The sequence below is a fragment of the Parambassis ranga genome, chromosome 19 (assembly GCF_900634625.1).
Source record: "Parambassis ranga chromosome 19, fParRan2.1, whole genome shotgun sequence".
NCBI classification, from domain to species: domain Eukaryota; kingdom Metazoa; phylum Chordata; class Actinopteri; family Ambassidae; genus Parambassis; species Parambassis ranga.
This window is the reverse complement of record NC_041039.1, coordinates 13,072,739-13,090,504: the sequence shown is the minus strand read 5'-3', so window position 1 is coordinate 13,090,504 and position 17,766 is coordinate 13,072,739. Positions and strand designations below refer to the sequence as shown.

General features: G+C 42.7%; 1 protein-coding gene across 1 annotated transcript in view; it reads right to left on the bottom strand.

The window, feature by feature from the left end:
* Positions 1–2,674: 2,674 nt before the first annotated feature.
* The window catches only part of LOC114451767 (rabphilin-3A-like), a 29,311-nt gene continuing 14,219 nt past the window's right edge, over positions 2,675–17,766 (bottom strand). The window contains exons 3-8 of the mRNA XM_028430612.1: positions 17,492–17,594; positions 15,190–15,457; positions 14,034–14,203; positions 13,618–13,732; positions 12,749–12,948; positions 2,675–12,018 (exon numbers count right to left, since the gene is read on the bottom strand). Of these exons, the coding sequence (XP_028286413.1) occupies positions 11,914–12,018; positions 12,749–12,948; positions 13,618–13,732; positions 14,034–14,203; positions 15,190–15,457; positions 17,492–17,594 (961 nt within the window). The 3' untranslated portion in view covers positions 2,675–11,913. The remainder of the gene's footprint in view (positions 12,019–12,748; positions 12,949–13,617; positions 13,733–14,033; positions 14,204–15,189; positions 15,458–17,491; positions 17,595–17,766) is intronic.

Sequence of the window (17,766 nt, the reverse complement as noted above, 5' to 3'; positions counted from 1 at the left end):
GCACTGCAGCCAGAGTCAGTTATGATGAAGCCTTCTTGATCAAACTGATCCTGAAAAAACCCTGCACCCCCTGCAACAGTTTGCACATGAGACACCCACTTAGAATACAGGGGAGACAAAAAAAATGGAGGAAGTGGATGCAGTTCTAAAAATAAATCAAGGTGATGCAAGCAAGGGTCTCCCGTCGAGATGATGCACTTGGCTTGCCTGCAGCCGTCTGTTGTCGTTCATGGAGGGACGAAACCTCGGCCTCTTGTCTGCAGGGGCTCGGCCGGCTCTGTGCTCGTCTGTGCTTTCTGCCTAATTCTGAAAATCATCTAAATGGTTTCTCTGTCAGTTCAATAACCTGTTTCTATGTCTGCCATATGGAATTAATGTTTAGAGACATAAAGAGACAGCTCAGGCGCTAAGACCCTTCTTTGTGTGGCGGGTCTCAGAGGTGCTCTCTCTGCTTCACTGCCTCGCTGTTCTGAGTCTTATCTCCTTCCCTGCTTCCTTTTTGACTTCTGTACTTAATAGGCAAATCTGGCACGCACGGTTTAGACTAAATTGCATTGTCATCGCTTTCCATTTTGAGTTTCAGTCAGCTTCGGTGCATGTAATGCTAAGGAGGCAGGCGGTGATGAGGAGAGGAGGATTCAGGCATAAAAAAGTCATAACATGAATATTTTCTGATATGTGCATGGAGACGGGCTATTTTCTGTAACATGAGGAGAAACAAATTCAATTAAGGAAATCTCTTTTTTACTGTGAAGGTAATAAAGGATGAATAAATACAATCATATCTGATTGAGTGGGCTTTGAAACTTAACATCTAAACATAAAATAGACCACTAATATTTCATTTCCTTACTTTTTAGATAAAGAGACCTATTATTAAATGTATTAATGGTGTAAATGGTTTGATCTCATCACTTGCTATGACTGAGTTTTGTTTTCAGGAGCTGAATTCTTCATAGTGATTTCACTATAACTTCATGATTGTTTGAAATGAATCAGCTGGCATTTAAATAATGCTCATCGGGGAGCTCTTCTTTACTTTTTACCGTCTCCTGAGCTGTAGTAACCTATCTTGGTGTCTGTGTCAATATCAAGACAATCTTCATCTGCAAATAACAAGAATTCTGAAACTCTAGTTTCAATTACAATTCCACTTCTGCTCATCAGACCTGAGCTGACGAGCTCCAATGAGTCCTGTTGTTAAAAGACTGATCTGTAAAAAATTAGTGAACAGCTGTTGTAGTTCTGAGTCAACTACATTATGTATGTTTATGGTCTTTCAGGCACCTGTGCCCATGTATTATGGTGTTTACGGATTTAATTACAGACAGGCTGCAGTGGAGCAGCTCTATCCAGAGAATGAGGTGCAGGGACTGAGAAATGCCCTCTACTCTACTACTTTGAAGGAGCAGGTTGTCCTCCTGGATGAAGGACACAGGCAGGAGGTGAGCTGGATCCAACAAGAACTGAAAAATGATTAACTTTGGTAGAAAAAAGATGAACTGGAACTGAAGAGCAGTGGAAACTAAATAAGCTGTCTTTGTGTTGTGTCTTGTGAACACAAAGGAGCAGGAGTTGACAGACAAGACAGCTCGTAATCAACAGAAGAAGAAACCAAATACAGAGGACGAGAATAGAAATGAAGAGAAAGAAATGAGGAGAGAGAATAGCATGGAAGAGAATGGCATGGTGAAGACCCAGAGGGGTAATAACAGAGACATGGCTCTGAGAAGCAGAGACGATCTGGGGTTAGCTGAACCCTCAGATCACTCTCACCTCCTACCTCCTCCTAACATTACTCCTCCCACTTCCGGCAGTTGCAGTTGGACTGAACCTGAAGCACACAGAGCTGTTGGAGGGAAAATCAGATCTTTGGACAATGCAGCAGTTAATGAAATCTTCTGTCATCATCCTGGAAATGAGAAGAAAAGTTCCTTTAGATTGTAGCACGTAGTCATTCACCTTCACGCTGAATGATGTGTCACTCAGAGAATTACTCTCAAAGACATAAACATTTGTAAAGTGTTGATTCTCATGTGTGTTCCAATATAATAATAATAAAAAAATGTCAGATACAATTACAATAAAACACACTAATGCCTTAATGCAGTACAAGCAGCAGCATTTTGCTTTTCTGGTTCTGTTGCAGACATAAAAACATCTTTGAAAGCTTGGTTAAAGCTACTTTGCTGTATCTCTAGCTTAAACCAGTTCGTCTACAGCTTGTGACCCACCTGCATGTTTTATGTCCCATATACTGTGCAAAAACGCATTACAAAACGGAACCATGACATGCTAACACATGCTAAACAAGCACTAAGTTAATGAAAGAATCAAGAGTACAAGTGTTTAAAATTTCACAGCCATCCATTCAGTTGTTGTGATATGGCCTGAACCAAAGCGGTGCCATTCTGGGAGGATTGATTAATTGATAATCAAAATGGTTGAAGATTAAAATATCATGTTGTTAAACACAAAATGTTCCTGCCACACAGAGAATCTATGGCTCTGACTCTTCAAATAAATCTCTGGACAAAGGTGTAGTAAAAATGATTCTTTAATATGGAACAAAATCAGAGCTCAGCTCCAAGGCTCCGTCCACCCAACACACTCTGTAACACTGATGGGTGGAGGAGAACAAGAAAATCAACCAGTAAGATCACAGTCCGCTCGGCCAAAAAACAGGAGAGGCTAAAAAAAACATGGAACGCAAAACCAAAGTGCTACTGGGCTCGACCTCGAGACGCCCTCACTCCTTTCCCTCCTGACCCAGGTAGTGACCACAGCAGGGACACACCTCTCTACTGCCTCTCAGGGCTCTCTCACCTCCACCCCTTCCCTCACCCATCCCAACCCCTCTCACGGGTGGGCCATTGGCTCCTCAAACCAGTCGGTGAGCCTCTGATCTATTAACAGCTAGGTGAGGTCAGTGTGGAGGTGTGTTTCAGAGGAGCAGAGGGGTGTGTGTGTGTGAAGGTCTTTCAGCAGAGTGTGCTGCCTGGTGTGGGTATCTCAGAGGGACATGAACTCGACGTCTTGGTTATTATCATGGCTCCAGAAGAATCGTCGGCTGGTTCAGTCCTTCCTCGCAGCCTACGTGAAATATAATCATTTTTCAAACGTTGCTCACTAGAGATTTAAATGGAATGTTTGAAGTTTCTGACGGAATGAGACGAGGACAGGAGGGGGAGGGCATCTGCAGAGGCCGCCCAGTAAGAACCCATTACTACACTAATACAGGGACATCAACAGAAGTACTACACAGATATGTACAGAGCAACCAAGCAACACATTGAACTACTGAGTAATAAATCTGGTGTGGGAAAAGGGAGGGTAATAATAGTCCACTACAAATGCACATAATCCCACTACTTTATCCTGTAGTTGGTCCAATCTTTAAGGCTATTCTCTTGCGCTTGCTACAAATGGGCAGCAGTGACGCCACCACAACATAGATTTGAGTCACACATCTGTGCTTGACTTTTAAATATGGCTGCTTTGCGATTCTGTGATGCTGAGCTGACAGCTATCCTCCCTCCTCAGAGTTTGGGTTGAGAGGAGGTCAGAAAAAAGGGGGAAACATAAAAGGTATGATGGCTATAGTGTGGATCCCTTCTTTTTGTGCTAAATCATTCTCTAGTCCACAGATCTCTGCAGGAAAAACAAGGTGCTCTTCAGTAATGTGGAGGGTGACGGACGCTAATGGACAAAGAATCACATACAGAGGAAGCATGGATTACTGTGAAATTAGACTCTGGTGGTATATGCATTACCAGCTGAATGGGAGAGTAAATGAACAATCGAGCAGAGGAAGTGGAAATCTATACTTAGTGGAGGATTATAGTGAAGCGTTGTAATGAAGAAACCGAGTGGACATGAGGAGACACACAGAGCAAGCGAGAGAGAGACAGACAGAGAGAGAGAGAGAGAGAGAGAGAGAGACAGAGGGAGGCATCTGCCAGCTTCAGCAAACACAGTCATCCTGCACCTTAACATACACTGCGTCACATGACAAACTACATGAGAGAGAGTAAGGGAGCAAGGAGGCACTGCACAGAGAGCACTAGCACTACCATGGACGGACACACACCTAACACGCACACACACACACACACACTACTGCACAGGGTCCCAGTCTGCGTTCCATTGCACTCTCCTGGCTGCCAGAACCTCACTGTGTCTTATTAAGAGAACAAACAAACAAAAAAACAAAAAAACAGCAAAAAAACTGGTTAACAAACAAATGGACGAAAAGAAGAACAACACACACTTTAGATCCCACTGGCCATAATAAAAAAATAAACCAGAAACGAAACCTAGAATATAAAAAGAGCCAGTGACATCAGGTTTTACAGAAAGCGTTTTTCTCAATAACTGGCTTTTGAACAGCTCTACGCTTTTTCTTTTAGTCTACCAAGTATATACTATAACCTTACCAGGCAGCTAAAATCTATACAGTACCGTCATTTTCATATATTTATAGATATTTATACACTATACAAAGTTGGCAAAAATACATAAATAAATACATTAAATTAGATTGTACACATCACAATTGTGTGTCTTAAGTTAGAGCACTCTTTGTTGAAGAGGTGGGCCATGGCAAGCTCAGAAACGAGGTGAAGAAACAGGAGTGTTACCCTTAACATCCCTTAATGCAAAGCCACCACCACACTCGGTAACATTTCAGAGTATGGCATTAGTTCAGTTATATGTATTGCTTATCATCTACCTGATTAGAAATGTCCACATTATGGCAGGAGTTAGATTCTGCTCTAACCGCGTCACAAATCACTATTTACAACCAGCAAGGAAAGAAAGACCCTCTGGAGTTGGGGAAAACAGTGTATTTTTAGTGTGTCTGTGGACTTTCTGCCCTCCCTGTGGGACTCCCTTCTCAAGGATGGTATTACAAATGAAGGCAGGACTGTATCCGCTGTCGTTCCCGGAGACAGCTGCTGGGAGTATCTGCTCACACTGTATCATGTCGGTGGCACAAACGGTCCAAAAAGTAATGTGAAACTGATAAGCTCCATCCCCTGCACTGTACACAAGGCCAGCCAGATACATAAGGAAAATAGGGCAGTGGGCGTACTCACACCTGCAGTGAAAATAACTGGACTGCAGCCCTGTGCATTTATATTTTTTTTTTTGATAAAGCAGTGGGCTGAATTTATGTATGTCAAGAAGGCACAGGGCACATTTCTCATTCTATGACTAAAAACTACCCTTTCTCCTAAGTTTGCCATATGGCAGTTAAAGTTTGGCTTGCGCACCAGTCCTGGGCTTTTTATTATTGGATTTTAAAGCTGTGTTCACACTTGGCATGTTTGGTTGGATGAAAACGAACCCTGAAGGTTAGTGTGTTTCACCAGAACAAATGACACTACAGCCATCTGAACAAAACAAGCAGACCAAGAACCGCCTGAATAAACTTAAAGGCGGCCGACACAAACCGAGGCTATAGTCCTCACTGCAATGGCACAGGACCAGCTCCAGCTGGTGCATGTCTTCCCCTGTCTCTTTTCTCATTGCATCCTCTCTAACAAAATAAAGTGATGAGGTAAAGTACTGTGTTTGGTCCAACAAATTTATACTAGCAAACCCAACAAATGCATTTGGATCATCATTGTTATACATCATAAAAGCTGTCCAATCACAACGTGACCTTTGCTGTGTGCCTTTTCTTTGTATCATTTGGTTCACACACTAGGACTGAATGCAAGTTCCTGCTTTGGTCTGGACAACAAATGTGAACACACAAATATCTGCCTGAGAGAGGCAAGTTCACGTCAGTCTGTTGTGCTTCATCATGAGTCGAACCCCCTCAAAAAAAGACTCACAAACAACATGAAAATTATCTTCGCAGGATAAGATGGATGGTTTACACTCCTCTACTTGGAATCCACTTTGTTCTCCATGCATGCCCATCCCCATGTATGGCCTCCAGTAGAGCAATAATGACTCCAAATTCAATGAGGAAGGCATCATCAGTGTCAGTACAGGGCCAATCCCGTCTAACACAATGGCATTACAGTAAATCCTCTAGCCTATAAGCAGACAGGGTGAGATGTGATGCCAAGCGACCGGGGCAGAGTGACTCCACAGGGAGGTGAACAGTCCTCTCACACAGCCAGGGAGCACTCTGTGTCTGATGCTTGTAATAAGAACACAAAGATGTTTTATGGCATAAGTAACACAGGCTACAATTTGTGCCACAGTCAATTTCTTGGAGGGGGTAGAAGGGGTACAGTATGTGGCAGTGTTGCTACAGTGGGTCTGGGATGTGTTGGGTATCACTCCTTCCCTTTGTCTCTCTTGCCCTGACCGCACGACACCTCCAACAAAAATACAGCGGACATCAAAAGCCCTTATTCAAGAAGGGCAGGTATAATCAGCTTCAGCATCATCAACATCACCACTGTTATTCATGAATATCATTGTTTTCTTCATCATTTCAAGTGACAAATGAAAACTCGGTGTACAACAAATGTTAATTTTTCACCAACAATATTTACATAAAGTTTTCAAAAACAGAAGGATTTTCTTCTCGCGGTTTTGTAAAGAAATAAAATCCAACACAAGAACACCAAGCACACACATACATACACACTGACCCACAGTCAAATGTGAACAAAAAGAAAAAATATATTATTACTCATTATTGTTTTTCATATTCATTTTGTTGCCATTCAAATAATGCTTACTTTAAACCCTGATTGGGAGAAGTCACATTGGTTTTCACCAGATGCTTAAAACAATTGAAAGGGTGAGTTGGAGGAGGCGATGTCTGTCTGCACAGGGCGAGACGCACACAGACACCGACTGCACAAAATGACAAAGGTGACCCAGGCGATTTCTGGGCTTACTCAGCCGTGATTCAGCAGACTAAAACATCCACTGCAGTCCCTCCAGGATGAGATTACCATGGCCTGATTTTAATCCACACACACACACACCTCAAGTTCTGTCCAAGAGATGAAGCATAGTGTCGCTTAATTTAATATCACAAAAACTATCGCCAAGCAGGCACGCTTCCAACAGAGTGAGTCACTGAGGCTCATCTTAAGAAAGCCACATCTATCAAGGAATGCAAGTAGCGAGGACTAAGAAATGGAGGAGGGGACAAGGACAAACAGTATCATCAGGCTCAGAAGAATATCTTGCTAATCCCTCAGCAAACAGATGTGACCCTTTAGCCAATAAAGCTGCGAGTTATTTAGAAAGTCAACACAGGAGGTAAGGCTGCTGGTGACGATGATGAAATTGGGGCCGCACACCCAGGAATGAACATCTCAGAGAAGACAGCCGTCAGAAGGTGCCGATCCCACAATGCAATGCTCTACAGTTGTGTGGGTCAACTGTCTAAAATCGAAATTTGTACTGCTTTGAATAATCATTCCTAAACCACACTGCTCACTAAACCATAAATTTTAAAGAAAACATTTTAAAAGTCTGATTAGAGAGTGTTCCAGTGTCGTCCCGAGCGAAGACTAAATAACCAAGTAATATTTATGGAAAACTTCTTTAAGTGCCTTTCCTCTGTGGCAAAGTTGTGGGCAGTGTTGGCTGAATGTGTCATCCTCATTTAAATCTTTGTAATCAAACAATAATTATTCACACCTGCACCTAGTAGTCTGCTCCGCCAAGAAGTGGAGCGATGATGAAAGACAGAGCTGAGGCTGAGCTGGTCTGAGAAAAAAAACAAAAATCTTGACTTGGAGCATCTGCATCGCTGCTGTGCCGTATTCATGAGCTCCGCATTGTTGAAGGTCATTGCTGACAGTGTTGGTGCCAACAAAACTCAATAAGTTTAGAGGCGCGAGACAGGTGGCACTATAATAAAACTGGAATTTGGAAATTGCTTTTTCCTTTATACTGTTTGGCTCTGAGCTTAGCATCCGTTTTAATGGCGCTGCTGTTTGACTGCTGGCAGACAGAACATAATGTTTGGGACTGCTGGTTGTTTTATGAAGTGCAGCTTTTTGAGTGATTTATAGAGCCCACTGCTGTGATACACCGTGCTTTTCTAATGTAAATAATTGATGAAAGCACAGGCATTATTCACAACCAAGCTTTATTTCTTTGTCTCTTCTTAGAAATAACAGTTTTTTCGTCTTTATGGACGAATCATGACTTTGAGCTTTAATAGTCTTAGATTAACAGCTGCTGAACTAATAGTTGCACATGCCTTTGGCTTTAAAAGCATCCAATTCAGAGTTTAACGCTAAATCTCAATTTGGAAGCCTCAGCCCCCTTTTAATGGTCAAAAATATTCTTCATATTATATTTATCTAAGTTGATAAATGACTCTAACTTCATTAGAACTGCTGCAAGCAAACAATGAGAGTATATTTTCACATAAATGTGACATTATAATTGCTGTGTTTTATCACTTGGAGAGCGGACAGTTTCCCCTTAAAGCTTATCTACATAATGTGCTTTAATAAGACCACAACAAGAGATTTAAAGGTTGCAGGAGGGGGAAAAACGTCACATTAAAGTTGGATTTTCTGGCATTTCACAGCTCCATTTGACTAGACGCTTAGTGTTTTGCATTACCATGTCACTGGTTATTTATTTGATGATTAACCCATTGGAGATCTAACATTATAGAAATGGAACATTTCCTTTTAAGAAGTAGTCTGTTCTCCAAAGCAGTCAGTAAGTTTTTAAAGCCCGTCCCTGTAGCCTTCTAGCCTCCAGTCCACCTTCCAGGATCAGCAGCATCACACTGTGTCTCATGTTACTAAAAATACAGCCATATCCTCAAGTTTACAGGGTCACTGATGACTAAGCTTTGTAAACCTCTGGAGCACAGCAATTTATCACTCCTTGAGCAACATGGAATCTCAGTAAAAGGAAATGGCCGTGGTATTGTGTCAACTCACCACATGCACATGCGGCTTTCACAGCTTCAGCAGCGATCACCCGCTGATATTTTTCCATTTTTGACCAACGAATCTCCACCGCGCTACAAATCTATGTGATTACTAATGAGAGCTCTGCACCTTTTGTATTATTGTTAGCAAGTGTTAGCTCTGCAAATAGTGAGTCCCCTGGGTCCAAGAAGGCAGATATTGCTCTTTTCTGACCACCTAATAGGAGTGTAATGTGCTGTGACACTGCAGGCAGTGGCTGTCAAAACAGTGGGCCCTGTTCCACGCCTGGCCAATTGTTCTGAAGGGTGCTGGACTGGATCAGTGCATCACAGCAGCCAGCACCGAGGCTCACATGAAAACACACTGCCCAGAACACACTCAGCACACCGCGTGCTGGCCGGAGCAGCTTAAAGAGACACCAGACCAGGAGTAACCAGGTGTAGAATAGAGTGCCTAACCTTTCAGTCAGTCAGGTTAACCTTAGATAAAACAAAACAAGCACAAAACCATGAGATACTACAAAAAATTATAACAAGATAAGAGAAACTGTGATGTACAAGCAAAGACGTATTTACTTGGTATGTCAACCTGAGAGATGTCTGAAAGGTACATCCTTATTTAAATAAAAACTAAGCCGCTGGAGTGAAACAAAAATTGAAAAGCTGACAGGATTACACTTCACGGGACTTTATGATTAAAAAAAAACACACCAACAGACAGTTACAGTAGTGTGTACACTAAAAAAGAGCAGACGTCTGTGTAAGCAGATCTTAATGGATGACAGTTTTCTCGCTGCTGCTTTATGACTGTTTTATTTACGTTACAGAAATATCGAGCTGGGCTGAATGTGCCTGACAAGCAGGGCAGCTACCAGTACACTGCGTGGTGCTCTCAAGCACTCAGAGAAGAGATAATGTCTAATCTGCTTCTACAGTATCTCACAGTGGCAGATCAGGCCATCATCTAATATCACACCCACAGTCTGCGATACGCTTTCCTTCAAAAGACTTTTCTGTCAATGTTGACGCCAAAATGCACATCAGTTTTAGTGTTTCCAGGTATTGTTTCCAGGTACAGACTGTTGGCCAGTGCACTGACTAGGATTCTTCTTATTGTTGTTGATCGACACCATTGTGTAATACCACTACTGTGCTGGCTGACCTCCATGTGACAAGCAGACGAGCCAGATATCTCCATCCTGGCCTGACATTTCAGACACTAGCAGTCGGGTGGGTGGCTGACTGACACACACACACACACACATACACTGAAGAAAAAGAAAGAACAAGAAGAGGAGGATGAGAGCCCTACATCCTCTGTGTCCTCCACTTCATCTCCAAACCCTGAAATCACAGAGCAGACATCACCTCCTCCCCCCAACTGGGGTTCACCCTTTCAGAAACTCCTCCCTTGATTTTCACCAGTACTGTAATCATCATCAAAACTATCATCATCATCATTATTGTTATTACATTTTTCAAAAAGTGCAGATAGAACTTCCCTGTGCCCTCATATAGAAGGCAGGGCAGTAGAGGATGGGGAAACAATGGCAGTAAGAAGAGCAAGAAGAGCACAAGATAAGAAAGAGAAAAGAGAAGATTTCTGCTGTGTTTGAATTGTGTTGCTCCTGTGAACACACACATGCACACACACACACACACACACACTCACACAGCAGCAGCAACAGGCACGCACAAACGCAGTCAAAACTGATGGAGGTTGACCCCCATCAGCACAAAACAAGAGCACAGGGCAGCACAAAGAGTTCAGAGCATCAATAAACAGAGAGAAGTATGCATGTGCACAGACAGCACAGACGCAGCCTTTTGCTTCTGTTTTCATCTTAACATTGGAAGAAGATTTTAAATTGGTTTCCTCAGTTGATGATGCTGTGAAAAATGACATCATAGTATCTTGCAGGGGGATTTGTTTGCTTGTTTTGTGTTTTCATCTTCTTTTTTCTCTCTCCGTGTCAGGGCTTTTTTTGTCTGGAAAAATCAGGAGCGATCAATGTCAGAAGTTCATTGTGTCCTCGCTTTCCCAGCGTCAGAAAGAACAGTTTATTTTATTTATTTTTTAAATCTCTATTTTCATTGGAGCTACAGCACAGCACCCACAGCACACAGACGACAAGGAGGGGGTCCAGAAAAGAGGGGGTGTGGGAATAATTCACTAATATTGTGCCAGAGGAAGAGAAATAGGGAACAATAAGGAAAAAAGGAGAGAACGAGGAGCATAGAGAAGAGAAAAAAGAGGAGACAGCAGCATCAACAAATCTATCTTGAGTTCAGCTGGTTTCATCACAAACCCAGTATTGATTGCTTTCGACATCTTCAGCTGAACATTAAACCACTTTCGAGTAAAAAAGAGGAAGGGCTGAAATGGGGGAGAAAATAGAGTACACTTGAGAGGGATGACAAGGACGGATGGATAACAGGCTATGGATAACATACTGTATACTAGCCGTGTGCATGGGGGAGGGGGGAGATTTCTGCCGATCTAAGTTCCTAATATATTAATATGTATATGTACATACAGTACATATTGTATAGTATTGTGTACCTGCAATATTCATACAATAGGATAATATAAGATTAGACCATTACTGAAGATTCTCTGTGATTCCACGGGACTGGCACCTTGAATGGGTTTGGGCCTGCAGTGCAGGTCAGAACTAAGGGATCGACAAAGAAACTGATTATCAGACCTCCACAGGCAAAAGTGCATAAGGACAGACAGACACACAGACAGTCAGAAACAGGGGAACCATTGGCAAAGTGGTGAGACGCAGAAATTAAGACACGGCTGCATGAGAGGAGGGAACAGAAGTGTGGAGATGAAGAGATTTGAGATTTTTGACAGAAAGGAGAAAAGACTTTAAAGGTTTAAGAGAGCAGATGGCTAATTGTACCCGTGTTTCGCAGCCTGGCAGCAAGTCAGTCTTGTGCATAAGGACGGGAGTGGGAAGAGGGGAGGGAGGAGGAGGGAAAAGGAGATGGGAAGGGGCCATGGAGGAAGCTGGGCGGTGCGATCAGGCCTTGAGAGCGTGCCACTGGGCGACGTTAGTACGCGGCCGAGCGAGCATGTCTTTCCAGTGCTTCACTTCTGCTGGGCCACTCTTCCACGATAGGTAGATCTGACAGAGGGGAAGAGGAGAAAAGATGATCCTGTAGACTTTAGGAAATTTATTTATTTAGGAAAACACCACAAAGAGAATTGTATTCCCAAGTAACTGAAAGACTCCCTTTTAAAAGTAAAATGATTATCTGATCAAATGTTGCAGCTGATTGGATCATAAACTCTCCACTGATTGAGCAGCCTCAAGATGGGTCAATTTTTTTAAAGTAGAATGATTTATTTTCTCCCACTGTTACATATTTAGTAATACATGCAAAAGTAATAACCACTAAAGGTCCATTCAGACTTTAGTTGTTTATCTTCAGACAGAACATTATTTCATTATTTTCACTTTATAAGGCATAATTATTGAAGAGAATTATGAACATTTGTGGAAGAATCATTCACCACCTCTGCTTTCTAGGAGAAAAAGACTGGTAGGCTCATATATTGGAGTGATAACAACTAGAATTTACAGAGAAGGTAGCAAACCATGAATCTTGGGTTAGTGAGACTCTATATGATTATGTTTCATATCCAAGAAAGCTTGTTGACATTAAAATATAGAATATAAAAAAAATGTAAAGACATTTATTCGTTAGTGTGAGGGCAGGTGTTTAATTAAAAGATCTTTTTTTTTTTTTTTACATTTTGGCCACTGGTTGGATTTCAACGGCCACTTGAACACTCAGGTGACCAACATTCTGCCAAAACAGGCTTGTATACTAACACAGAATAAGAAATGTTACCTTGCCGATAACATCATTGCGGCTGAGCCTGTCCTTGTCCATGACAGTGATGATGATGGTGGTCTCCCTCAGCACATGGGCGGGCACGTCGAAGGGGAAGGACTCATTGAAGACAGGGTTCAGGCAGCGCTTCATCACCACCGTCTTCTTCTTCTCCACACGCTTGTCCTTGTGCATCAGCCACACCTTCACATAGGGATCTGCGGTGTGGATGCAGAGTGCAGCAGCAGCAGTTTACATGGGTGAGACGAAAAGATGCCCATTGATGGTGATTCTTTTAGGGTCAGGTTTGCAATTACCCTCTTAATTGTAAAAGTCAGAGAAGGCAGCAGGGAAGGAGATACCTCGTTTAATCTCAAGGTCAACTTATCCCCTGAGCCAGGAAACATACAAATGAGGAAGTATTTATGGAAATAGGGTCTGGGATTTGTACTACCAATTCTGGATCATATTCTGTGATGCTAACAGACTCTACTCCTAATACTGCAGGAAGATGAAATTTCAGGAAAAAAGTGCTACAGAACAGAAAGCCTTTCACAGCGAGACTGGATACTTTAAAAACTATCAGTGACCAGACTGAGCTGACACAGATTTGGCTGGGAGGCTGAAGATCCTCATAGATATACAGAAAAAGAGAGAGAGGACAGGAAAGAGGGAGGTCATGGGAGGGGTGGTTGATGTAATGTCACCTTGCTGCAGCTATCTGCGGCGGACAGTAACTGTCCTCTGCATGGACAAGTCAGAAAATATTTGAACATAGAGACAGAGCATGTGTGAAGCCACAGCTCTTCCCAAGTTGTAAAGGAGGGCCTCAGCCTTGTGAACAGGGCATAGACAAAGAAAAGACTAAACAAATACAGGATCTTTACCTGAGGTGCCTCCGATATCCATGGCTTTAAGATTGCGCGCTTTGATGATGTTCACAGTGATGGTGTTGGCAGTGGGATTATAGCAGAGAGACACCAGCAGGTCTCCTCGTCTCCCCTGAGAAACACACAGGAGTATGAATCATCTGGTCTAATAACAGATTTCATCATGGAATATCAAACTCCAGATTACTCATAGGTTGTTATGTAATCTTACATCACTGCCCTTTCTACTCTAACCCTGTGTGCCAAACACAGATGGTGCAGTGACCAGGCTGACATAGCAGAACAGGTTGCTCACTCAAAAACTATGTCAATCAAGCTCACATGCTGAAAGTAGTCAACAAATGTGTCATTTCACTGGATTTCAAAAAACAACTCTGGAATTAAAAGAGTGGATTTATCATAGTCCCCCTTACACTGCCATCACTGCAGGGCTTTAGCTCCTTCCAGAAGGTCTTTAACTGGCCCAGTTCCACCTTATTAAGAGGGATTGACACCTCTCCAATGGGGTCATTCCTGCTGAAGCGGTCATAGTCCAACACCTGAAGGTAGAGAGTGCGCTCTCTCACCTTCTCATAAGGGAAGCCTAAAACAGACAGAGAAACAGATAACACTGCAGGATAAGCTCATGTAGAGAAAAACATATTCCTGACAGAACAGAGAGGGCAGCGTAATGTGCACCATGCTAACAGGGATGAATTTGGCAAAGGCCAAAGTGCATTTCAACAACTGCAGGACAGTCAGCGCTCTCTCAAATGACTGAGAGGGATCATTATACTCTAGTCACAGAGACTGATCTCATTCATTTTTCAAGAGCACTGGCCATTGTTCTGATTTTGGAAAGTGTTTGAGCCTTTGAACATTATTTTGGCTATTTTACCGTGGCGCTGTCATCGCAGCACAATGCTCATAATGAAACCAATTCAGCTCATTCAGGGATGAGACATTTCACTGCAGTCTGCATGACTTCTACAAAACATCTGCAGTTCATGGTTAGATTGTTAATAAAATAACAGGCTCCATTTTTTGCAGCTTTTGTCAATGCAAAAAAAAAATCTAACACCTCACACCTTGTTTGTGTTTTTTCACATGACTCAGACGGTGCTTTGTGTAGCGAAACAGCTCTTTGTCTTTTCTATGAATGCTTAATGGAAGTGTGCAAACTGTGCTTTTAGAATTCTTACAACTTGGCTAATAAATCCAGCCTGTTCCCACTTATATAAATATAATAACAGGAATCTCTTTACCATTTAGATAAGGAAAGTATTTTTTCCTCTGTTTACATCATAAACTTATATAACTAAAGACAAACAATAGCCATGACACCACCTGAAGAGCAGTGTCCTTTTGGGGGTTCCAAATGTCACCATGTAGGCAGCATCGCAGGCCACCTAAAACCCCAACTAATCCAGATACAGGCAAAGAGGTGCCTGTCATCCTAGAGGTCTATGGGGATTGACTGGCTTTTACCTCAGTTTCAGCCCTGTAAGTTGCACCCTTCAAACCACTAAAAAAACACAACCCCAACAACTACAACTGCAACAGGTGTTTGATGAGTGGAAGTTCACAGACCCTCAAACAGGAAGGTTTCATTCCAGTGCGGGTTGAGGTTCTTCCTCTTGACCTTGGTTTCCAGCTTGTGCTTCTTGTCGGGCAACAGGTAGATTTTAACAAAGGGGTCAGAGGTGCCAGAGAAATCCTTGGCCGGGAGGTCCTGGCCCCTGAGAACTTTGACGGTGAGGGTTGTGTTCTGGAAGCTGTAGCCTATGCTGAACTGGATCCGGCCCAGCTTTTCACTGATAGGCCCTTCACCATCATCATCCTCTGAACCAGGAGACAGCTGCAGGGCCACACATGCAGACATATCAGCATACACACATACAGCAACAGCAGTCATTTATATGAACAGTTCAGTCCAATTGCAGTCACTTTCTGTGTCTCAAGCACATGCACACAGACCATGAGCGAGAGAAGCTGTGAGGGGAGGAGTTTTTACAGACGTATTTCTATCATGGCGTTTTCATGGCTGCTTCTCAGTGGCAGATTGGCCTGGCATTAAGAAGACTGAGAGAGTTTAATTTCCTTACTAAATGTTCTTAAGAGGCAGGAGGTGCTCAGATTGAAGATAAGAGAGCTTTAGACCACCCATTCTCTCTCACAGCCACTCTGACTGCTTTATCATTGCTGTGCACTAAAAGGCCACTATCTGATAGAAGCTGCGGACAGAGAGACAGAAAGAGAGAGCAAGAGACAAACAGAAAGAGTGAGAGAGAGAGAGCGTTGCGTGAGAGGCATGGAGAGAACAGCCAGGGAAGCACAGCTCAAGGTTGGCATTCTGCACTTGCAGCTGTCTTTACAGTCACTTCTTTTCTCCCTGTGGCTCCACCTTCTGTCTCTGTCCTTTATATTTTTTCTCACTCTCTAACAATAGCATAAATTAGAACAAAGAGTGTGAGGACTTTGTGTGGAGATAAGCGACCAGCAGTTCATAAAACCACTTTGTGCAAGAGCCACTACTGACAATTTTAAAAAGAACTACCCTGAGGAGCATGCAAACACTCTCTTCAAGCATTACCTGAAATTGTGGATTTTGGTGCTTTAGGCCAGAGCTACAAATTTCAAAGTAACAAAGACTCACTCAGCATTTGTCAATATGGCCTTTAGAACCATCAGGCAGTGCAAGAGTGAAATATTCTAAGTCTAATTCATCAAACAGTGTGAGTCACCTTGGACGGCTTGTTTCACTTGATTGCCACTGTCAGAGCTGCCCGTTTGTGATGACTCCCTTGTTACCATGTGCAGCCTTAAATCAACCTGCCATTTGCATTGATAATGATCCTGCAACAGCCGTCCCACCTGGTGGCTAATGATTACCTGACAGTGCATGGCCAAAGGTATGCAGATACCCAATTATTACATGGCCATGCTGAACACATTGCTCCAGAGAGCATCTCTTACACCACACAAGAATTGCAATGTGCTTCATCAAAGTTTGAGAAAATACAGCGGAAGATGTTATTTTAGGCTTGGTGGTTGCAGACTACAGTAAAATCAGAACAATCGTGGCTTTTGTTGCTTCCTGTACTCTCTTATTATGATGAATTCTGTTGCTAAGTCAGTGCCGTTTTCTTTTCTAAGATTCCAAGATGCCTGAAACCAACAAGGAATTGACTATAGAAAGAATTATTGTCTGTGTATTGTGTTATTCTTTGGGTTGAACCACACTGTGTCCTACTGACTGACATACTTTTTAATAGAATGACCTTGTACTCTGTAGTTTAGTTTGACTGACTCCCACACACATTGTACACGTGTCATAATTATTATTGATAATAATAATAATTCTCAACATTCGTTGGTAGCCAAAATTAGGGCCAATACTCCCTTTTTAGCAAGGCTATAATCACTGCAGTGCTGTTTCAGCCCCTCCTTCCTGCTGCTGACTCACATCCAGTGGAGATGGGTTTAATTGTAACAGACAGTGAATATATAACAGTGAAAAACAAATACAAATATATGCATAAGGAGAGATTGATAAGTTCATTGCCTATGGTAGAACAGCTCTCATTACATGCATGTGTAGTTCATTGATAAGGGTTGTAGTGGTTTGTTTCTGATCCTATTTAACTGATTTGACACCTTCACTACTATCTCTTCCCTAAGATGAAGAAGGGACTTTGCAGTGGTCGCCATTTTGACAGCGAGGTGACATCCAAAACACTTTCTACAAAGAAAAAAGGATCTGTAGGCTCTGTAATTTCTAGGCTATGTCAGTGCTGGCTGCTTTTCTACCTCTGGCCACACACCCACCTATCTCTCCCTCTCTCCCACACATGACAGTGGGTTGGACTTGTTGTGGAAAAGAGTACCTTACCATCACCATGTCTCCAGTGAGAGAATTGGCCAGGTCAGTTACAGAGGAGTGGCCATCAGCATCAGGGGGTTGGCCCTTGGGGCTGTTAGCTGGCTTGTTGCCCCTGTAAGCAGAAACTCAGGTTGACAGAAGGAAAGGAGTGAGGACATGTACTGAAAAGCTAGTTCGTCTACAAAAAGAGAGAATGTCTGAGCACACAGGGAGTCCAACCTCCACCTGTTTAACGCTTGAAAGCTGCCTATCTGAAATTCGGTCCAAGTTTACTTTGCATAGAT